The 23,997-nt window shown below is 41.7% G+C and overlaps 1 protein-coding gene across 2 annotated transcripts in view; it reads right to left on the bottom strand.

Moving 5' to 3' along the window:
* Nucleotides 1-96: 96 nt before the first annotated feature.
* The window catches only part of DDX42 (DEAD-box helicase 42), a 46,050-nt gene continuing 22,149 nt past the window's right edge, over nucleotides 97-23,997 (bottom strand). The window contains exons 4-18 of one of the 2 annotated variants that reach the window (XM_017882889.1): nucleotides 22,772-22,833; nucleotides 21,246-21,282; nucleotides 20,257-20,406; nucleotides 15,674-15,778; nucleotides 14,159-14,278; nucleotides 12,775-12,951; nucleotides 11,095-11,223; nucleotides 10,384-10,483; nucleotides 9,459-9,506; nucleotides 8,854-8,951; nucleotides 7,815-8,091; nucleotides 6,244-6,470; nucleotides 4,027-4,137; nucleotides 2,739-2,837; nucleotides 97-1,715 (exon numbers count right to left, since the gene is read on the bottom strand). In XM_017882889.1, the coding sequence (XP_017738378.1) occupies nucleotides 1,014-1,715; nucleotides 2,739-2,837; nucleotides 4,027-4,137; nucleotides 6,244-6,470; nucleotides 7,815-8,091; nucleotides 8,854-8,951; nucleotides 9,459-9,506; nucleotides 10,384-10,483; nucleotides 11,095-11,223; nucleotides 12,775-12,951; nucleotides 14,159-14,278; nucleotides 15,674-15,778; nucleotides 20,257-20,406; nucleotides 21,246-21,282; nucleotides 22,772-22,833 (2,442 nt within the window). In that variant the 3' untranslated portion in view covers nucleotides 97-1,013. The remainder of the gene's footprint in view (nucleotides 1,716-2,738; nucleotides 2,838-4,026; nucleotides 4,138-6,243; nucleotides 6,471-7,814; nucleotides 8,092-8,853; nucleotides 8,952-9,458; nucleotides 9,507-10,383; nucleotides 10,484-11,094; nucleotides 11,224-12,774; nucleotides 12,952-14,158; nucleotides 14,279-15,673; nucleotides 15,779-20,256; nucleotides 20,407-21,245; nucleotides 21,283-22,771; nucleotides 22,834-23,997) is intronic. The other variant, XM_017882890.1, reaches the window with a different exon arrangement.

A 23,997-nucleotide genomic window follows, 5' to 3' on the forward strand; every position in this document is an offset into this window, starting at 1 on the left:
ATAAGCACTTCCCTACATCTGAGTACGCACACTGTGGGCGGCACTATTCTAAGATGTACCAACTCATGGTGAGACAAATGACAAACGATCCACAGGTCCCGGTAGTAAAACATTTACTAGAGAGCAAGCAGAAAGGAATGCACATCTTAAAGAAACCTTCACAAAGTCACAAAAGTCAAAGTTTGTATATTTCTTTTCCTTTTATAAACAACATAGAACAAAAATCATCAAAATCATTTCAGCAAAAGACTTTTCTATCATTGGGGCAAGTTAAAAAAAAATACAATGAAATAGAAGACACTTTAAAAGCTGTTGTTGGGTTTTTTGTTTAATTTTAAATTTAGCAACACCATCTCAGACCTGGAGCAATCCTCGAACAGTTACCAAGATCACCTTTTCCCTTCAATCCTTGTGACTTCTGGGAATCTTCAGAGCCTGGGTCTGGAAGGTGTTTCCTACATGTCTCAGGGCTGGACGCAAACATGGCTGGGGACCTGAGCATCAACTCCCATTTAGAATCAGACATCTCCCTTCCCTGCAAATGTCTACAACTACCAAATTGTTCCCCAACAGTTAGTTTAATGGATTGAGTTTCCAGAAGCCAACTCCTAAAAAGGGACTGCCTGGCCATACAACTAAGAAAAAGAAGTCGATTTATAGATGTTTATAAGGTGACACCTCAGTAAAAAATATAAGCTACGTATAATATAAACCTAGAGTGAGTTTTGTGCCCTAGAAGGCCCTTTATCCCAAGATAACCTCAACTTACCCTCATGACAACTCACCTAGAGGCAAAGGAAGCTTCCCAGCTCTGCTTCCAAGGACCAAAGCAGCTTCCCAAGAAAACATCCGAAAATTCCTTCTGATGAAGGGGTAATGTCTCCAAGCTCCAGCTCTCCACTAAGGGCAGGGGGTCCTTACACTTTGGACCCCAACCCAGCCCTGAGACACTTAATTACCGAAATCTTTCTAAAAATTAAGGACAACTGATTTCACGCTTCAGCACATCCCCTCTAACTGTCCCATCGACTTTTCTTGCGTTTAGGCGGCTCTGGGACAGCAAAGCCATCAGCTGTCTTATCTGTCTTGCTGTCCACCTTGTCCATCTTGCTGCTGTCCACTTTGGGTTCCATCTTGGGCTCCATCTTGCTCTCACGATTACAAGCTTCTTTCCTGCTTTCCCCATTCCGACCGTCATTTGCACCCCGGTTCTCCCCATGCCGGCCTACGCTTCCTCCATGTCTGTTCTCTCCGTGCCGATGGCCATCAGTGTGACGGCTGCTGCTTTCTGGGTGGCGGTATCCATCTCCATGGCGACCACCATCTCCATGACGTGGGCTATCGCTATGCCGATTGCCAGTCTCTCCGTGACTGTGACGGCTGCTGCCCCGGTTCTCATATCTCTCTCTCTTCCCGTTGCCGCCCCCAGTCCCTTCTCGGCTGTTATTTCCTGAAGCTGTGTTGTTGACTCCCTGGGCTCCACCAGATGGGTAGGTCACAGGGGCACCACTGATGTTGCCAGTATTGCCAAAGCCTGGAATGCCCTTGGTGGCACTGGCAACGGGGCTGTCAGGACTGTTATGGCCCTGTTGTGCTGAGTTAGTTGGAACAGAATTCAAGCTCCCTGCGCTAGTCCACCCACTTGCCCCAGCAGCAGAGCTTCCAGCTTTCTGATTACTTAAACTGGCTGCAACAAAGTGACTCTTGTACTGTGACTGAAAGAGAAAGAGACATCAGGAGTAGGTAAGATAGCAAGTTCAAGAAACTTGAATATACAACTTGGCAAATGATGAGGTTTACAGAAACACTATGCTATCTTGGCATTGTGACTTTAGTGTCCTGCTGGCCCCACAGTATGGTCCCTTTTGTTCTTGTGCTATAAAGGAAAACTTGTGGATCTCTGTGGAGAGATGGACCCCCAGTGTTCTGAAATGTACTTTTATAGCCTGATTGGCTAGAGTAAAGCATCTGTGTATTTAGCACATTTATCTGTTATTTACCATTCAAAACCAAAAGTTCTAAAAACTTAAAAAAAATTTTTACACTGAAATTTAAGTTTGACAACAAAACCTGCCTTGAACTCATTCTATCGATTCACCTTAGTGTGACTATCAGTACATTTTGCTTCAGAAGTGAGTTGGAGGTGGGCAACACTGCAGGCTGTTGGGAAGGGAGGGAACACACACCCTGCTGCAGGACAACAATCTCAGGCCCTGAGTGTGACTCAAGTAGACCAGCACAAGGGGTTCTTTAGATCAACTTGCATCTCCAAGTAAGCTGTTAGGTTTATATTCAAAATCTAAGCAGTGTGAAGACCCTAAATCTAGCATCAAGCCTGTAAGCCCAGTTACAACCAGGAAAACTAAGTCCCTCTGTCACTGCCCAAGAGTTACTGCTGAAAGTTTTTTTTTTTTTTTTTTTGAGACGGAGTATCACTCTGTCGCCCAGGCTGGATTGCAGTGGCTGAATCTCAGCTCACTGCAAGCTCCACCTCCCGGGTTTACGCCATTCTCCTGCCTCAGCCTCCCGAGTAGCTGGGACTACAGGCGCCCGCCATCTCGCCCAGCTAGTTTTTTGTATTTTTTTAGTAGAGACGGGGTTTCACCAGGTTAGCCAGGATGGTCTCGATCTCCTGACCTCGTGATCCGCCCGTCTCGGCCTCCAAAAGTGCTGGGATTACAGGCTTGAGCCACCGCGCCCGGCCTGAAAGTGCTTTTAATGAAATGCTTATTTCAGACCTGGAAAGCTGCTTTCATTGCCGTTAGTCGATCTCCCATAGCTCCTGTGGAAGGCTTGTAGGCCTCATAATTGCTCATTACATTGTTATTTCCTCGGTCCTAAAAAAATAAACACAACTATGAGGATGAAAAAATAAGCAGGAAAGCTCACTGCCATAGACTAGCCCTCATTATAATGAAAACCCTTCGTAGCTCCCGCTACGAAGGAACTGGATACTTTTAGAAGGCTACTTCTGCTTTGTGAGAAAAGACAGTGACAATCATTTAAAAATGCTTATGCCCTCAACCCAGAAATTCTATTTCTGGGAATTAACCCTATTAAACAGAAATGCAATCAGATTATGCCCAAAGTTATCATGTATTATTTACATACACACATCCAATTAATTAAGTAAAAATTACGTTAAAGATGAAAAGGCCCTGAATAGCATATTGTGTGACTGACTGCTAAGGCCCTGAATCAAGACCATGAAGGGTCTGAATTTCGGCTTAAACGCTTGTCAGTGTAACTTTAGGTGTCTCAATGTTGTTATCTGTACTAACTTCCATTTGGTGGTTGTGAGGATTAACTGAGCTAAAATATCGGATTGCTTGGAATGGTCCTGGCACATAAAAAGTGCTCAATAAATATTAGCTATTATTATGCATAATCATTATTATTATTATAATGTGGGAACAGAGTATGTAATTATCAAAGATGCCAAGCTTAACTCTAATGCTCCAGAAAAGTATACTGGCAGCTTTCTTCTCTGGCTTAGGAATCAAAGTGACAAAAAACAGGTAGTTAAGAAAGGTCACCAAAAGTACTTCTGTTACCTGGCTTGTGAGAAAAACTAGCTCCCGACTTGGAAATTCCTGATCCATTCTTGAGTTTAATGACAAGATATGGCTAGACTTTATAGTGACCCTATGGCAACATTTCCCTAACAGCAGGCTTTAGGCCAGTGTTGAAGGGCTGTAAAAGCAGACTGCTGGTCTCCAGAGCTGATTCACAAGGTCTGGGGTGGGGGATGAGTTTGCATGTGCTGTTGGTCCAGGGACCACAGTGTGAGATCACTGCTAATCTAGAATAATTTCCTGAGCAAGCCTAGTCAACCAAGTACACAAAGATGCTTCTTCAATAGAAAGTTACCATAAGAATGAGCACTGCATTGACTCAAATCAGATTAAATACAAATTCCCTTCTAGACAGGGACTCACTGAGGCTTTCCCAGGCAGATAAGAATATTCCTAATGACATTCAGGACGTGAGACCAACCCTAAAGGCATTACTGTAGTCTAGACTCACCATGTTCTCAGAGCCCAGGCCAGGCCGCTCCCTATAGCCTAGGCCTCCTCCACCAATGTTCAGCTTTTTTCCTTTCCCTCCTTTGAATCGAGATTTCCGAAACCAGGCATTCTGCGTTGAACAAAATTCAAGGTTAACTCAAGGAAGGGAGAAAAGACCAGAGGAAGAGGATGAGGACAAAGAGGAAATTAAGTGGGAAGGGGGAACTCCTTGCTTAACTTTCAGCCAGCACATTTACGCTAAGGGAGGAACTGTTCACAGGAACCACAGATTAGTTTCTCCTTGGTAGCATAATCCACCAAATTTGAAAAGCCGCTGAGTTCCTTATCTAAGGCTTCCTATAGTGCTCCCTCCCTCAGGCTCTCCTGGAAGGGAAATTTTGTTCAGATAAGCTTCAAACGCAGAGTCACTTAGGCTACTTCTAACTTCCTTGAGGAAAATGAGATTTTTTTTATTTCTCAAACCACATACTATTGGACGTAAACATGTGGAGCTTAAATAAATGGTGTGTTCAGAAGCAAAGGAAAAACGCTATGTGAAGTGAGGCTTATCAGGACTGACTACAGGGGCAGACTCCCAGAAAGGATGGTAGCCACACAACTGAAGATTTACCTACAGAGCCTAAACGTTTTCATTGAACTTGACCACTGCCAGGATACTACTTATCATACTTACTCATATTCTCTTAAGAATGCAGGGTGGTGGCTCACAGCTGTGAATCCCAGCACTTTGGAAGGCCAAGGCTGGCGAATCACTAGAGGCCAGGAGTCAAGATCAGCCTGACCAATATGGTGAAACCCTGTCCCTACTAAAAATACAAAAATTAGCCAGGCATGGTGGCACATGCCTCTAATCCCAGCTGCTCGGGAAGCTGAGGCAGGAGAACTGTTTGAACCGGAGAGGCAGAGGTTGCAGTGAGCTGAGACTGCGCCACTGCACTCCAGTCTGGGTGATAGAGTGTGACTCCATCTCAGAAAAAAGCGGGGGAAAAAAAAAAAAAGCAAATATCTCTGGGAAGGTTAAAGCTTTATCTGACAATCACATATTATCAGCAAAATAAAGTGCTTGAGAGGTAGGGCAGCAGGCTTGGGCAAAGTTCTGAGCACAGAAAGCCTGAGGTACAAAAAGAAATGGAAGAAAATGCCAAAGACAAAATCTGTCCTGTTTAAAAGGTCATTTAGGACTGGCTCTCTGTGCTCAGGAGCAGGCGAGGAAACATTCTCTTCTCTCTTGCAGTTCAGGTCCTTTACTCAGAAACTCGGGCACTGCCACACTGCAGCTGAGTTGTACCAGTTGTGTGAGCTGGCCTAGGCATTTGACAAACTCTTAACAGTTTCTGCTCTCAGTGTTCCAAACCATTTGTAATTTGGGGATAGCATGGATTCAGATGACTCTAGGTTTGATTTGTTAGAATGCCTCACTTAGCTTTAGACTGGAGCACACCTGGAAGATGGCAATCAGTGTGGTCAAAGGTCTAAGATCTCAGACTGCTGGGAATAGTTAAGAGGCACTATACAGGCCGGGCACGGTGGCTCACACCTGTAATCCTAACACTTTGGGAAGCCCAGGCCAAGGCGGGAGGATCACTAGATGTCAGGAGTTCCAGACCAGCCTAACCAACATGGCAAAACCCCATCTCTATTAAAAATACAAAAATTGGCCAGGCATGGTAGTGGGCGCCTGTAATCCCAACTATTTGGGAGGCTAAGGCAGAAGAATCGCTTGAACCTGGGAGGCGGAGGTTGCAGTGAGCTGAGATCGCACCACTGCACTCCAGCCTGGGTGACAGAGCGAGATTCTGTCTCAAAAAAAAAAAAAAAAAAAAAAAAAAAGGGGGGCACTATACTAAAAAAATACTGTTTTAAAGACATCACACATTTTAGCCCCCCAGAAAAAAAGTTTCATGGGAGAAGAGGAGTAAGAACAGTAACCATCTTTGAGATTAAATTTACTCGTAAGTGTGCTATGGGGTGAAATTACAGGGACAGATTTTAGTACAAAGGAATAGCTTTTCAAAACATGTTGTTCAAAGACGACGACAACCAGATAAGACTAGATGAATTTTAGTATCTCACAATTCCTATCTGTACCTCATAAGCCCCACATCCTCCTTGCCACCCAACTTGCTTTTCAAGTTTTTATGTTACCTGCTCCAAGACTGCTAAAATGTCTTGGTCTTACAACCAGGAGCAACTGAAAGTGTGCCCAGTCTCTCACCTGCATTGCCAGATCTAGGAGTTCCTTAGAAACGTGTTGATTGGCTCCTTCTAAGTTCCGGACCAGGTCACCAGCAAAATTGCTGTCCTTGGGAGTGAGCAGGGTATAGGCCACACCTTTCTCACCTGCTCTTCCCGTGCGGCCAATCCTATGCGTGTGAGTATCAATGTCTCGTGCCACATCATAGTTAATGACAGTCTTAATTGAAGGAATGTCCAGACCACGGGCTGAAATTAAAAGCAACCACATTCTTTTATTCTTCATCTGTAGTCAAAAGATCAAAGTAACCAGAAATGCTAGTGCTCTAAGAAGCCACATTTCCCTTATCTAGGCGAAGTGCATGGGTTTGGTGAGCTGAGATACAGGCATATTAAGTCACCACCATAGATTCCATGTTAGGCCTTCTAGTGTAAGGAACTTTTGTTTTTTATTTTTTTGAGATGGAGTCTCACTCTGTTGCCAGACTGGAGTGCGGTGCCATGATCTCGGTTCACTGCAACCTCTGACTCCCTGGTTCAAGCGATTCTCCTGCCTCAGCTTCCCAAGCAGCTGGGATTATAGGCACACGCCACCACACCCAGCTAATTTTTGTATTTTTAGTAGAGATGGCGTTTCACCATGTTGGCCAGGATGGTCTCAGTCTCCTGAACTCAGGTGATCTGCCTGCCTCCGCCTCCCAAAGTGCTGGGATTACAGGTGTGAGCCACCGCGTCCAACCGGGACTTTTATCTTTTGCGTCAATAATCTGCCATGCCCTCTTCTCTTGCACTGGGAATATATTTTTAAAATGTGTCATGAAGCTGAGAAGTTCTCTCCTTTCTGGGAATACCAGTGTTTAAGGCTAGTTATTAAAACTTGACAGAACAAAGCAGAAATCATATTCCAAAAACTGTTCTCATCCTGAGTGAAGTTGCCCAACTAAGCTGTGTATAGTAGATCAATGTAAGATATCTACTATATTCAGACATACAATAAGGGCATTCATTGCCTTTTTTCCCCCAAGTGACTTCTAGCTGCAAGGATTCTTTTTTTTTTTTTTTTGAGACAGATTCTTGCTCTGTCGCTCAGGCTGGAGTGCAGTGGCCAGATCTCAGCTCACTGCAAGCTCCGCGTCCTGGGTTTAGGCCTCAGCCTAAACCTGCTCAGCCTCCTGCCTCAGCCTCCTGAGTAGCTGGGACTACAGGCACTTGTCACCTCACCCGGCTAGTTTTTTGTATTTTTCAGTAGAGACGGGGTTTCACCGTGTTAGCCAGGATGGTCTCGATCTCCTGACCTCGTGATCCGCCGGTCTTGGCCTCCTAAAATGTTGGGATTACAGGCTTGAGCCACCGCGCCCAGCCGCTGCAGGGATTCTTTGATCCGAGAGAGATACTAAGTGAAAAGTGGTATCTAGAGCTCCAGACTGTGATCCCTGTGCTGAACTGCTGCTTCCTTGGGGGTTTGGGAGGGGATGGCCAGTCAGGCCAATAGTCTTTTCATCAGCCTGCTCAGATATTACAGGTCTTAATACAGTAAAACAGAGTACCCTTATAGCCTAGGAACTTAATGTTGTTGAAAAATTCATACTCTACCTGCAACATCTGTGGCCACCAGGACTGGGATGTCCTTTTTCTTAAAGTCTGAAATGACCTTGTTTCTCTCACTCTGATCCATATCCCCATGGAGCAGCCCAAGATTATGACCCTCCTGTTTAAGGTTATTCGCCAGCTCTTCAGCATTGGCTTTTTTAGTAACAAAGAGGAGGACACTCCCTGAAGAGGTAAACTCTACCAGACGCCGGGTAAGCCAGTTCCATTTACTAGGTCCGGAATGGAGAATCTCCACAATCTGTGTCACATCTTCATTTGCCTGAGAAGGAAGAAATGAAACAGATGATTGTGACATTGGAGTCACAGGCCACCTAAACAAGGACTAGCATTATATTTTCTATCTGCATCGAGAAGACCTTCAACAATCCAGTACTCCTTGGGCCTTCCTTAAGCAAGTCAAGTGCAGCTCAAAACTCACCTCTCCTTTTCAATCACCTTGCTCTCCGCCTGGTGTACATACCTAATTTGTATGCCCCACTACTTTGTAGAGCTTTCCTTAACAATAACCATGGCAAGCAACTGAGGGATTCTCTAAGCAGCCGTAACTGAATTCCAAGTCCCAATTCAGAGATATTTTCCACATAGTGCATATGTACAGGTAAGAAATGAAACCTGATTTTTGCCAGGTCTTTCAGGTCACCTTTTCTCTCCTGGGTAGGCCCCTCCCACAATAATTAAAACGTCAGTTCCAACCTAATAACACTGTAGTATGCTTCCAGGCAGATCTTTTTGTCTCTTTGAAGCCTTTTTAAAACAATTATAAAGTTTGGAGACATTCAGTAAAACAAACAAAAAAACAAAATGAACAAAATCAACTCGTACCCATCACCTAGTTTCAATGATTCCCAATATTTAGCCAGTCTTCTTTCATGTATCCCCACAACTTGCAAAATACCAAATCTCAAGCATGTTGCATCTATAAACATAACATCTTTTTTTATCTCAGTGAGAAATTAATTCTGTGTTCCATAATATGAGAAATAAACACATTAAAGTCCCATCCAGCCCTGCTTAGGGTTACCTCTCCAATATCTCCCTGCACCACTCGAATAGGGTCGATCAGGATGTCTCTGGCCAACTTTTCAATCTTTTTCCGAAAAGTTGCACTAAATAAGAGAGCTACAAGATAAGATAAATTCTGTTAGAGAAACAGTATGATATCTTTATGAATACCCATTAAGCTTCTTTGGCATTCAGGATTATTCAGTTTTTTTTTACATAGGCTCACCTGAGCTTTAAATTTAGTTTAAAAATTGATTCACTAGAGAAAGATTTGTTCTTATTCTATTTTATTACATTTTAGTTAAGACAAGTTGTCAGTATGGTTCAGAAAAGACGATTTCAAATCAGCAGATCTGTACTGTTCATTACTTCTACCCGCTGATAAAACTGTATAATTTTGGGCAACTTATTTAATTTCTGAGGCTTGCTTTTATCATCTATAAAAAGGAACAAGTTATATCTAGTGCTAAGATCCTGTCCAGCTCAGATAAACTCATTACTTCCCTCGTTACGGTTCTCACCAAAACACACATTATTTTTATTTCCATAACTCTGAGTGCTTATAAAATAAATAAGTGTCCTTTTTAGTACAAATTTGGTTTAACGAAGGTGCTTCATACATACTCTGCCTGTCAGGACGAACATGACTTGCTATGGATCGAACTTGGTACTCTGGAAGAAGCAGAACAATAAAATTAATATTATAACCTGAAATACAGTTTGGGAAGCCTGGAAAAAGCCATTTTAGTAAAAGTCTTCACAAGAAGTTGTAAGAATTAAGAAAATTAGAAACCCCAGGCCGGGCACAGTGGCTCATGCCTGTAATACTAGCACTCTGGGAGGCCGAAGCAGGCGGATCACCAGATCACTTAAGGTCAGGAGTTTGCAACCTGGTCAATGCGGCTATCTCTACTAAAAATATAAAAAAAAAAAAAAAAAAGAACTAGCCAGGTGTGGGGTAGGTGTCTATAATCCCAGCTACTCAGGTGGCTGAGGCAGGAGAATCGCTTGAAACTGGAAGGAGGAGGTTGCAGTGAGATCGCACCACTGCACTCCAGCCTGGGCAACAAGAGTGAAACTCTGTCTCAAAAAAAAAAAAAAAAAAAAAACCAAGCTCCTAGACATATCGTTCAGTATAAAAGTGAAAAATTTTCCCTCCATCCAACTGGGCTAGGTCTAGCAGTGTTCCAATCAGTAAAGACAGCTATGAGGATAGGAAAGCAAAGGGCCTCGAATCATCTGACATTCACCTACCCAAGTACACAGACCTTAACCTCTATGATCAAAGGCATATGAATAAAAATAAAGACAGAAAATATTCCCCTTATATACAAAGGCGCCTACTTTGAAATTTCCTCAACCCAATAAAACCTAACATACTTTTCCAGAGAAAACTCGTAAAAATGTTCATCTTAGCTATATTTCTAGTCTAACCCCATCCAGGAGTATTTTTAGCTTCTCTCATGCTAAAAAACTATTCTAGAAAGACATGGGAAAAAAACTAATATCATGAGGATGGGGAAAGAAGAAACTGGTATTCAAGGCATACCAAATCCCATGTCAAACATTCGATCTGCTTCATCAAACACAAGGTAAGAGACTCTTTGAAGATTGGTAGCTTTCTTTTTCACATGATCAATCAGTCGACCCTATGAGATCCACAAAATGAACAGTAAGTATAATTAAAAAAGGCATTCACAGGGACTTTCTAAGCAGTTGCACTCCTGGCAAAAAAGTGCTAATTCTCTAGTCTCAGACTGTAATAGATAATGGTCCAACAGCCACGTACCTTAAGCACTACTTAGCTCAAAAGAACGGAAATTATGAAAACTCAGTTGGCTTCTTCATTTACACTGTGATTTAAATTCTGTGGGAAAGTGGCCAGAAGCATGTTTTGAGGCATTCTAAAGTCACCTGATTTAAAGCATAATGACAGGTTTCAATGTTTACACTCTTCTAGGCTGTTTCGACCATATGTATCTTTCTGATTCTTGATGAACTTGGCAATCATTTTGTGGGAGAAAATAAGAAAAACTATTTGACATAGAGGGGAATTTGTAGCTACTAGCCTATATGTCACAGAGACTCTTACTGGACTGCTAATTTAGCCACCAATCAACATTAAAACCACAGGCTGCCATTCATCAATATATTTTCAACTCTGCTTTTACTACATTTTAGGGGAAATTCTCTGCAAAACTAATAATGTTTTCCATACCGAGGGAGGCTGAGAAGCCATTTAAACACAAGGCATACTTACTGGGGTACACACAACAATCTCTGCCCCCTCCTGAAGGGCCTTGGCCTGCTCCCACATACTCCCTCCTCCATATACGGCCACTGATCGAAGATTATATGCTTTTCCAAACCGCTTACATTCTGCATGGATCTACAAAGTTGTGAATAATATATTAACAAACTGTGACATTAACAAATACCTCTGTCACAACTCAAACGAAGTTCCGAAAAACAGCATGTGATGTCATAAAAAATCAAAACCTAGAACAATTTCATTCATAAAGGTATAAATGAAAAGAATATCATTAAGGCATCTCAAAAGATTATATAAAATCTTCCTTTATTCGTTTTACCCCCTTCTCTTTCTGATCCTGTCACTGCTTTTTCTACCAAGACAAAATGAATTCATCCTACAAAAAAACTGTCAGCTTATAATACAAACAATTCCCATATCACAATAGACTTTTCCTCTTAAAAACAGTAGTTGTGGCTGAGCGCAGTGGCTCATACCTGTAATCCCAGCACTGTGGGAGGCCGAGGCAGGCAGATCTCTTGAGGTCAGGAGTTTGAGACCAGCCTGGCCAACATGATGAAACCCCGTCTCTACTAAAAATACAAAAATTAGCCAGATGTAGTGGCGTGTGCCCGGGATCCCAACCTCTCGGGTGAGGCAGGAGAATTGCTTGAACCTGGGAGATGGAGGTTGCAGTGAGCTGAGTTCACACCACTGGATTCCAGCCTGGGCAAAAGAATGAGACTGTCTCAAAAAAGCAAATAAATAAAAATAAATAAAAACAGTTTTTAGGGGAAAGTATGTATTTGGTTATATAGGAAATATTTAACACATAATACTTTCCAAAAGTTTCCTGGTAGCACAACACTGTGAATATACTTAATGCCAACAAACTGTACATTAAAAATGTACAGTTAAGACGCTGGGCGTGGTGGCTCACGCCTGTAATCCCAGCACTTTAGGAGGCCAAGGCGGGTGGATCACAAGGTCAGGAGATCGAGACTATTCTGGCTAACATGGTTATACCCTGTCTCTATTAATAGTCGGGCATGGTGGTGGGTACCTGTAGTCCCAGCTACTCGGGAGGCTGAGACAGGAGAATGGCGTGAACCCAGGAGGCGGAGCTTGCAGTGAGCCGAGATTGCGTCACTGTACTCCAGCCTGGGCGACAGAGTGAGACTCCGTCTCAAAAAAATAAATAAATAAAAATAGATAGATAGATAGATAGATAGATAGATAGATAGATAGATAGATAGACAGACAGACAAATGGTTGGCTGGATGCAGTGGCTCACGCCTGTAATCCCAGCACTCTGGGAGGCTGAGGCGGGTGGATCATGAGGTCAGGAGATCGAGACTGTTCTGGCTAACACGGTTAAACCCCGTCTCTACTAAAAAATAGAAAAAATTAGCTGGGCGCTGTGGTGGGCACTTGTAGTCCTATCTACCTGGGAGACTGAGGCAGGAGAACGGCGGGAACCCAAGAGGCGGAGCTTGCAGTGAGCAGGGATCGCGCCACTGCACTCCAACCTGGGTAATAGAGCGAGACTCCGTCTCAAAAAGATAGTCAATTTTGTGTGTATCTTACTGCAATTTAAAAAAAAGGTTTCCTGGTCATTCTACCTCACTTGACTGGCTGGTCCCTTGCTAGTCCACATATGGAAGGAGGCATTCTATAGAAAGCACATACCTGCTGGCAAAGCTCCCTGGTAGGACACACAATCACTGCAATTGGTCCATCACCTGGCTCCAACTCCTTCTGGTCCATTATATGAATCAACATGGGCCATATGAAGGCTGCAGTTTTCCCACTACCTGTTTTGGCAATACCAATCATGTCTCTACCACTCAATGCCACAGGCACACCCTGGAGAAAAAGTAAAATATAACCACTCTAAAATTTCAATTCTAAAGGTGTACTGAAGCAAATCCTGGGGAAGGATAAATGACTACTAATGACATTTTTATATTCAATGGAACAAAACATATCCGGTGCTATGTATACTAGTTGTGAAATAGAAGTATCAATATCCAACATTCTCATTAACTTCTTAATTTATAGGAAATGACATCATTCTCATTATGTGGATATCAGCCACCACTTACAGAACTGAAACAACTTCATTTTGTTTAAAATACAGAAATGAAAAATCAAGGCTGGGCAGTGGCTCACGTCTGCCATCCCAGCACTTTGGGAGGACGAGGTGGGCAGGCTGCTTGAGCTCAGGAGCTCGAGACCAGCCTGGGCAACATGGTGAAACCCCATCTCTACTAAAATACAAAAAATTAGCCAGGTGTGGTGGCATGTGCCTGTAATCTCACCTACTTGGGAGGCTGAGGCAGGAAAATTGCTTGAACCTGGGAGGCAGAGGTTGCAGTGAGCCAAGATCGCACCACTGCACTCCAGCCTGGACAACAGAGCGAGACTCCGTCTTCCAAAAAAAAAAAAAAAAAAAACCAGAAAGATCACAATTTGTAATGAAGGGTTGTTAAAATTTTTAAAATTTTTCTCCCCTTGAGAAGGTACAGACTATCTCATTCATATACAGAAAATGAGAATTTTCTTTTTTCTTTTTTGAGACGGAGTCTCGCTCTGTCGCCCAGCCTGGAGTGCAGTGGCCGGATCTCGGCTCACTGCAAGCTCCGCCTCCTGGGTTCACGCCATTCTCCTGCCTCAGCCTCCCGAGTAGCTGGGACTACAGGCGCCCGCCACCGACAATTTTCTTCATAAGAATAAATAAGTCCCATATACAGATGGGAAAAAGAAGCTCAAGAATTTTCAAGTGATGGACAAAGGAATTCTAATCACTGACAGTACTAAATTTGTCCATATACAAACCTTTATGGTTACGTTTAGGCCTAATTATTTTCTTCATATCATATTTTCAAGATATGTATCAGATACAAAAGAATATTTGCCAGCCATTTAGTGACTTCTTAGAGTAATAAATACCTCTATCCTTATCAGTAAGGTTCTACACTAAACACTGTTTTACTACTGTGATTTGTTTTTAAACTAATATAGTCACAAAAGATTACCCTACTTTATTTTTCTTTCATTATGTTTTACGTACCTGACACTGTATTGGAGTGGGCTGTGTGTATTCAGATTTCCGAATCTGGTGCATAAGTTGCTCGTCAAACCCAAAATGAGCAAAGCTACTTCCTGGTCTAGGAGGTGCAGCACCAGAGACCTAGAGATAGAGACAACTCCCCAGAATGACTTGTACTTCAACGTTAACAGCATTTGAAGTTCAACAATACTTACCTGGATCTAGCATTTTAGCTGGAGTATGAAGTGAAAATACAAGTCTGTAAGCCAAAATCATACAATGAAAAGGCAAAACCTCAAATGGTAACAAATATAAACCCCATATTAAAAACTCCATGATAAATATTCCCAAGATAATTGTCATACAATTTTAAATGATTAAAAATTTATTAAATCAAAATTAATTTTCTCATAACAAACAAAATGGAAAAAAAACTGTTCAATGAATTGGGAAATCATTACTGTTCTTTCTTTTGCCATTTTGCATAAGCATTAACCAGAGGGCAGAAAAAAATTAACGTATCTTACTCTTGAAATGAAAATTCCAAGTGGGCTCCAAATAAGACAACTCTACATATGCTGGCTACAAAGACATAATCTACTGCCTCCATTTTCAGTTGTGCCTGATGAATTAACGTCTCCCTTAGTGACTGATGGTCTAGCCACTGTCAAGCCCTGTTCAAACTGCACTCAGGTGAAGAATGGGGCTTATAATCTCCATTGTGTCCCCTAAAGTGGTAACCTTTCAACGCTCCTCTGGTGATGCTGACATTTCCAATCAGGATTTCACTTAAAAATTTTTAAGGGAAAAAAAATTAAAGGTTTTACTTAAAAATTTTCTAGGGTCATTGGGGAGGTGAGTACCTCTTGGAAAACAGACAAATGTACACACACCAAATACACACCCCTCCTGGAAAACAGGAGTTTAAACATCGTGTAGCAACTGATAAGGTGCACACAGGCAAGAAAGTTGTCTATATTAAGAGCAGATAGCATAGCATATTCTTTCTGTGTGTTTCATTTACCACCTATCAGCACCTTAAACCAATGTAGCCAATGTGCAGCTCAAAACTTTTGGTAGGCAGTTTAAACCATTCTGAAATTAGTACATGTATATTTTTAAAAGGCATTAATTTATTCTAATTTTTAAAATCAAGCATATTATATGTAATTTGACAGACAAGTTTATATTAATTTCAAAATATTCTAAGATATCATATGTTACATCTATTAATTTTGTTTCCTCTTCCTTTAGATGGGGACTCCCACCCTTCATCACTAGCCCATCCAGCACAGAACATACAAAATTTACTGAAATATGAAAGAAAATGATCCTATCCTAAAACAGCATCTAGAAGACTAAAACAATCAAATTAAGAGACGTGAACAGAAGGGACATAATAATTATTCTGGCAAAGACAGTTCAGAGATCACTAGAAAAGAAATTCAAGGTTATTAGTTTAGATAACCAGTAATAATACTAAATCTGGACTAATTAACATTAATATAAGAATACTGAGCTTAATGATTGTCTTACCCGAAGATTGAGCTTATGTCGGAGATCTATTAACTGCTGTGGAGTGAGGTTGGTTATCTCTTCATGTTCATTGTAAAAGTTTTTTTCAAATGGTGGATAGTCAATCTGCAGGTCCAATTATTCAAAGTTAGTCTAGAATTCAAGAGTCAATTCTGTAAGTTTGATTTTAATGCAAAATAATCTTTTCCAAATAATACACAAGTAAAGCCATTCCAGCTAGAGAAAGCAAAAAAATTAAGTTATTCTCAACTTAGATCCTAAAAAGTACAGCTAATTTGTTTTCTGTTCCTATTTTCAATATAAACACCAACCTACTTCTTTTTTTGGTTGACACACAGTCTCGCTCTGTCACCCAGCCTGTAGTGCAGTGGTGCAATCCTGGCTCACTGCAGCCTCCGCCTCCCAGGTTCAAACAATTCTCATGCCACCTCAGCCTCCCAAGTAGCTGGGATTACAGGCATGAGCCACTGTGCCCGGCCTAACACCAACCTACTTCCTAAAGAGACTCTTAAGGAAACCTCGAATTTGAACAAGCTTGAAGCAGACTAAGGAATCTCTATAATGCCAAAGACCTTAGAGGACAGAGAAGATATTTCACCATATAACATTTAAATATATTTTGAATTAAGCTGTTTGACCTAGCTCTAAGCATTTAAAAACATTCCTAATATTTCTTTTGGAGATAGTTCTGCTTTTAGAGGGAGTTCTATTCTGTTCAAAAACATGGAGTTGTTTGTAACTTTTTAAAATGTATGACCAAGCAATTCCAATTCCAAAGAGAGTAGTAGTCACTTCTATTATTCTTTTCATAGCTTACTGTACTAGGTATACAAAACATAAGCACATCACCACCTATCAATTTGGCTAAATCATTTTTTATAAAAAAATTTTTTTTTTCAGTGACAGGGTCTTGCTATGTTGCCCAGGCTAGACTCAAAACTCCTGGGCTCCAGTGATTCTCCTGCCTCAGCCTCTCCAGTAGCTGGGACTCCAAGCATGCGCCACCATGCCTGGCTCTTAAACTTCTTTTTTAAGAAAAATACAAGCACTCTATAGGCAGTTAAAAAAAAAAATCATAATTCTGGATACATAAAAAAAATTGGCAAGAAGAGTGACACTGTCTTGTATTTTCATAAATCTCTTTATTAATGTCTAACTTAAATAGCTCATACAATATTCAAATTGTTACAATAGGTTGGTTTTATTTAAGCCTATAAGAAAATCTGGCCTCCAGGCCAGGAGCAGTGGCTCATACCCATTATCCCAGCACTTTGGGAGACTGAGGCAGACGGGTCACTTGAGGTCAGGAATTCGAGACCAGCCTGGCCAACATGGTGAAAGCCCGTCTCTACCAAAAATACAAAAATTAGCCGGGCATAGTGGCACACGCCTGTAGTCCCAGCTACTCGGGAGGCTGAGGCAGGAGGATTCCTTGAACCTGGGAGGAGGAGGAAGTTGCAGTGAGCCAAGGTCACGTCACTGCACTCCAGCCTGGGTGAGAGAGCAGGACTCTATCTCAAAGAAAGAAAAGAAAAAATACGTAGTTGAAAAAGGGAGGAGAGTATTTTAGTAGCCTTTTCAGATATGTTTTTTTTTTTTTTTTTTTGAGATGGGAGTCTCCTCTGTTGCTCAGGCTGGAGTGCAGTGGCACAACCTCAACTCATTGCAACCTCCTCCTCCAAGATTTAAGTAATTCCCCTGCCTCAGCCTCCCAAGTAGCTGGGATTACTGATGCCTGCCACCAATCCCAAAGATGGGGTTTCACCATGTTGGCCAGGCTGGTCTCAAACTCCTGCAAAAGTGATCTGCCCGCCTTGGCCTCCCAAAGTGCTGGAATTATAGGCATGAGCCACTGCATCCAGCCCTTTTCAGATACTTTTTATTTTACACTAAAACTTCACAAGTGGTCATTTCCTAAGAGTTATTTTCATTGTGTAATCAGAAACCATATTACTGAAGTTTTTATACTCTGTAACATTATAATCCATTTGTCTATCATGTATTTTGAGTTGAGCTTTCATTCATGCTTGACTTTGTAATGTCATATGTAGATCATCTGGAAAATATTGGTTCGCCGAGGTTATATACAGATCATCCAAATGTTAACACATTTCATTATATTAAAAATCAGTTATTAATATCACCATCAATTTTGTCACAATGGTCTTTAAGTACTGAAAAGCTATCAAGCCTACTGTGGTAGATACAAGTTTTCCAAATTCTAAGTTTTGCTTGAAAGCTTGACTTTTTTTTTTTTTTGAGATGGAGTTTTGCTCTTATTGCCCAGGATGGAGTGCAATGGCATGATCTCAGCTCACTGCAACCTCCGCCTCCTGGATTCAAGTGACTCTCCTGCCTCAGCCTCCCAAGTAGCTGGGATTACAGGCACGTGCCACCATACCCAGCTAATTTTGTATTTTTAGTAGAGACAGGGTTTCTCCATGGTGGTCAGGCTGATCTTGAACTGCTGAACTCAGGTGATCCAACCGCCTCGGCCTCCCAAGTGCTGGGATTACAGGCATGAGCCACCGCACCCGGCCTGAATTTTGTTATTAAAAAACAAAATTTAGATGGAGTTTCACCAAGTTGCCCAGCTTATCTCAAATTCCTGAGCTCAAGCGATCTACCCACCTCAGCCTCCCAAAGTGTTGAAATTACAGGCGTGAGCTTCTGGCCGAAAGCTTGAATGTCTATCATTGGTAATAAACACTTTCGATTGTTTTCCTTGAAGTGTCATTGATTTTGTCCAGTGAAAGTGGTGTTCTATGAAAAAAAGTAGCTAGTTCACCTTACAACTCAAACACATTAAGTGCTTTTCCTTGAAATGGCTATCATATTTTGGTACACAACAGAAATGCTTTATGCGTACTTCCCATTTTATCACACAGAATAAAAAGACATGTAGATCTAGGGTCATGATTTTAATAATTTTTACTGTTTCATAAGGGCATTCTTGAGTGAAACTGGATTTTTTTTTTTTTTAACTGCAATGGTCTGAGAATGGAGCACATGCCTACTAGAACAGTTTGGTGCCACTGGCTTGATTCATGCTAAGGCATCAGCAGTTTTACTTATCACTGCTTTTACACCAACAACGCAAATGTTGATGCAGTAACAAAGGAAAATAATCTTGGTATAATGAAAAGTGTTTGGACTCTGTAGGCTCCCTGAAAGGGGTTCTTGGTCCACAATGAGAACCACTGCTCTAGATCTACAATCATTAGTATATGTGAGATCTCGGCTGACATTTAACCTGGATGAAACACTGATATTTTTTCAAGTGGGTATACTGATGTCCTCATTCCTTAAGGATCCTGTAATTACTGGTTCCACTTTGAAGAAATAGCCTCTCATCTGCCCCAGATCTGGGACCAACAGTAAAAATTTATAGCAATTAAAAAAACAAATGTGGCCGGGCACAGTGGCTCACATCTGTAATCCCAACACTTTGGGAGGCCAAGGTGGGTGGATCACTTGAGGTCAGGAGACCAGCCTGGTCAACACGGTAAAACCCCATCTCTACTAAAAATTAACCCGGAAAGCAGAGACTGCCGTGAGCCAAGACTGAGCCACTGCACTCCAGCCTGGGTAACAGAGCAAGACTCCGTCTGGAAAAAAAATAAACAAACAAAAAAAATGCATGCCAGGTGCAGCGGCATGCACCTATAGTCCCAGCTACTCAGGAGGCTGAAGTGAAAAGATTGCTTGAGTCCAGGAGTTTGGGGCCAGTCTGGGCAATATAGCAACAACAACAACAACAACAACAAACAGTAAACACAGGCCCCAAGCATTCCCAGTTTGAAAGAAAGATGTCACGGCCAGCTGTGGTGGCTCATGCCTATAATTCCAGCGCTTTGGGAGGCCGAGGCAGGGGACTCACCTGAGGTCAGGAGTTCAAGACCACCCTGGCCAACATGGCGAAACCCCGTCTCTACCAAAAATATTTTTAAAAAATTAGCCAGGCATGGTAGTGGGCGCCTGTAATCCCAGTTACTCGGGAGGCTGAGGCAGACAGAATTGCTTGAACCCAGGAGGCAGCGTTGCAGTGAGCTGAGATCGTGCCACTGCACTCCAGCTTGGGTGACAGGGAAGGGAAGGGAAGGGAACGGAGGGAGGGAGGGAGGGCAGGAGGGAAGAAGGGAAGGAAGGGAGGAAGGACGGAAGGAAGGAAGGAAGGAAGGAAGGAAGGAAGGAAGGAAGGAAGTTAGGAGGAAAGGGAAAAGAAGACAGGAAAGAAAGGAAGGAAAGGAAGGAAAGGGAAGGGGAGAAAGAAAGAAAGAGAGAAAGAAAAAAAGAGAGAAAGAGAGAGAGAAAGATGTTAAGTATTGGTTCTGGAAAACAAGTACAATTACTTGAAAAAAAATGTTTTAATTCTAAAGTCAAATGTAAGTGATTCGGCTGGCTATACTTTTGAACAAGATAGGCTATAAAGCCTCATGGAATTTGTGGCTCAACCAGTAGAGATGACAAGATGCATACGCTCATGATGTAAGAGTATTCCAGTACCGGGAAAATCTAAATGTTAAAGCTGAAGTAAAGTATCAGCTTGAAACAAGAGTAAAATTCAGCAAGAAATACCATACCTCTGAATGATCAATGGGGGGAAGAGGATCAATTATTTTTTTGGTAGGTGCAATTGGATTTCCGTCACTATCATATTCTAGATTGTCTTCCTCTTCCTCCTGAACCATACCAGCAGTTGGGTTTTCTGCCATGTATCGAAAATAAGCTTCCTGCAGGAAAGCACAAGAACATAATCACACCCAAGTACAATTGAGAATGTTTCTGCTCCTGTAATTAGCGCACACAGTGTACCAGATGACTGCACAGTTAAAATACCTACCAAGTAAGGCAAGACCCTTACTAGCAATGATTCCTTTAATAATAGCAATATTTAGAAGAACAATCAGAAGAAATGAATTAAACAGTTAGTACTACTAAATGGTGCAACTTGTTTAATAGAAGACTTACAAATCTGTCTGTTCCACAGCCTTCCTGGAGTGGGGTGTCTACTAACCCTCCCCGGGGCCGTAGAACACATGCTGTGGCTTTAACAATCCAAGTTTGGAAGTTAACACTAATTAGAAAGGTCACAAACCTGGAAAGGGCTACCACTCACTCTGATTCTCATCGCTCCGCAACTGAACAATGGGGAAAAAAAAGACTAATGGACAGTCATTAACGTTCCAGCTTGAAATACAAGAACCACAAACAGGACTCTAAGAGGTAGAGGTTAGATGTTACCAGAGGCCATCCATAGATCCCACACTACTCTACTATTTGATTTATCAGAATAAACATTAATTTTGGATTTAGAAAGAAGCAAGCTGAATAAAGCTCGTATTTGTTTTGGATGTCATAGTTGATCAAAAATTCCATCTTCAATATGGGGGAAAGCCATGTGAATCTATGTATTACCAATTGGTCACACAGGTACAAGAGGAGCAAATCAAATGACATTCCTTGCTGAATGTCAGGTATGGCCATTTTGAGTGAAGGCAAGGTCTAGCTTGTCCTCAGTATAGACTTTGTGGATAAAAATAAAAGATAGAAATACTGCATAGGAACTCACTTGGTCATCTTCCTCTTCAATGTCATCTCGAATACCCCTGGAAAAACAAGCGGAGAAACAAACTTCCCTGCAAATGTTCCACATACCCAGCTCCATTCTTACAGCAGATTAGTGTTGAATTCCACACAGCACAGGAACTCTCAACACTAACAATAACAAAGCAGCAATGAGCACACTGTAAACTATCCACCCATTATATATATATGTGTAGCTTCACTCTATAATCTGCAGTTTGCATTTCTTTTAAATGGGATGATATGATACCCCTAGAAACAGTGGTTACCAACAAGAATATCAGATGTAAAAACCTTCTGAAGACAGATAGCAAACGGTCCTAGTTTTGTGAATCTATACAACAAACAATGCGGTTGTGAAAAGCATTTCATACTAAAAAGAAAAAAAAAATATTGGATTTGTCATATACTAGAAAGAAGGTCCCAACCTTCTTATTGTCCCCAAAATTTCTAGTTCTAGGGTAAATGGTTTTCAGACAAAAGCAGTTACCTTAGGGATGGGGACAGAGAGAAAACTACATTAACTCCTTTATGAATTTGGGAATAAAACTCTCATTAAACAGCTCACACGGAGAAGGGGATCATCACCACTTGCTGTATCTCTCAGGAGCTATAGAGAAAATATGGTTGCTCAGTTCCCACAACCATCTGTTTCTAATCAGATTTTCTACCTAACCTTGCGCACTTGCTATTCCTAAGGCAACCAGCAAGCAACACCACCAGTGTAGGGCAGGTGGAAGGGGATACGACATACAGTGAATACCAAAACCACAGCTAAATCTCCATACGGAACAGAAACCCTGGTAAGGGACTGAAGCACTGACGGCCAAGCACAGGGAGAAAAAAGTCCAACCATGCCTGGCAGAAAAAGCCTTAGGAGTTTATTTATCAAGGCAAAGAGTAGACTTCTCTTTCCCAGAAAATAAAGTACTTCAAGTTCTGACTACGGCTGCTACAGCACAACGTCACTCCCTAAATAAAATTAGGTATTATTACAGCCCTCCTTAAACACAGGTTTTTATACTGTGAATATTATTTTTCCATCTGTGTTGGTTGAAAAAAATCCCCATGAGTGGACTCATGCAGTCAAACCTGTTGTTCAAAGGTTCAACTGTACATAGTTTTCATGATACAGTTGCCATTACTTCTCATAATCAACCATATAGGCATTAACCTATTTTATATTAATTATGAGACAAACTCAGAACAATGAGCCCAAATTTTAGTAATTATGCTCCCTAAACTCTAATTCATTCCTTGTGTTTACTAAACAACTATTTATAGTCAAAGACCAAATACTATTCTACCAAACTGAATGCTTTTCAATTATTCCAAATGCAAAGACTGTTACCATCTCTATTCTTAAAAAAGTACTCAAGATACAGGAATAACTTCAAGTAAAGTACATAAGTGTACTTCAATATTTTTTCTCTATAAACTTTGGGGGAATAGGCTTTGCAATACTTTAGCGGTTTTCATGTAACCTTTGTGAAGGAGAAGAAAACAACTTACTTTACATTTTTTCTTTCCTTGTCCTTTTCTTCAAGCCTCTTCATGTCTCTAGCTGCCTGATCCTAATAAAACAAAAGGCTGTATAGAATGACATCAACTAAAAACACTGAAAGACACAATTTTTAGATCGGAACAAGTGCCATAATAGCTTTAGCTGGCCGGGCGCGGTGGCTCAAGCCTGTAATCCCAGCACTTTTGGAGGCCGAGACGGGCGGATCACGAGGTCAGGAGATCGAAACCATCCTGGCTAACACGGTGAAACCCCGTCTCTACTAAAAAATACAAAAAACTAGCCGGGCGAGGTGGCGGGCGCCTGTAGTCCCAGCTTACTTGGGAGGCTGAGGCAGGAGAATGGCGTAAACCCGGGAGGCGGAGCTTGCAGTGAGCTGAGATCCGGCCACTGCACTCCAGCCTGGGCGACAGACCGAGACTCCGTCTCAAAAAAAAAAAAAAAAAAAAAAAATAGTTTTAGCTATGTGTTTGACAAGTGCATTTTGATGCCATCAAATTGCATTCTGACAATTATTTTTCAAAGAGAAATAACTAAATGCTCTATAAACTTGGCTGTATATGGACTGCACGATTTTATCTGTAATAATGTGCCACACATGGAAAATGAACAAAAATGCTTGCTTCACAAATACATAACCTTTAGTTGCTTTAAGCTACTGATAAAATTAGAGATGTAAAGTGCTTTCAATTCAGGCAGATCAGCCTTCCTCAAAGTGTAGCTTAAGACCACCAACATCTGACTCTGGAAAGGTGGCTCTCAATCTGGGACAATTTTGCCCCTCGGTAACATCTGGCAATGACTGGAGATATTTTTAATTTTGGGGGTGGTACAGCTGATGGTACTGGTTTGTAGAGGCCAAGGATGGCTACTAAACATTCAACAATACACAGGACAGCCCCACAACAAATAATTATCCAGCGCCAAATGACAATAGTCTCAAGGCTGAAAATTTTGCTCTACACCTACTAAATCAGAATCCTTGGGGCTGGAGTGAGTGAGTTACATGTGGGTAGTTTTTACATTTTTCATAGGCAATTCTTTTTTTTTTTTTTTTTTTTGAGACGGAGTTTCGCTCTCGTTGCCCAGGCTGGAGTGCAATGGCACCATCTTGGCTCACAGCAACCTCCTCCTCCCAGGTTCCAGCGATTCTCCTGCCTCAGCCTCCTGAGTAGCTGGGATTAGAGACATGTACCACCATGCCCAGCTAATTTTG

The sequence above is a fragment of the Rhinopithecus bieti genome, unplaced genomic scaffold (genome assembly GCF_001698545.2).
Source record: "Rhinopithecus bieti isolate Rb0 unplaced genomic scaffold, ASM169854v2 scaffold_12928, whole genome shotgun sequence".
In the NCBI taxonomy this organism is placed as follows: Eukaryota; Metazoa; Chordata; class Mammalia; order Primates; family Cercopithecidae; genus Rhinopithecus; species Rhinopithecus bieti.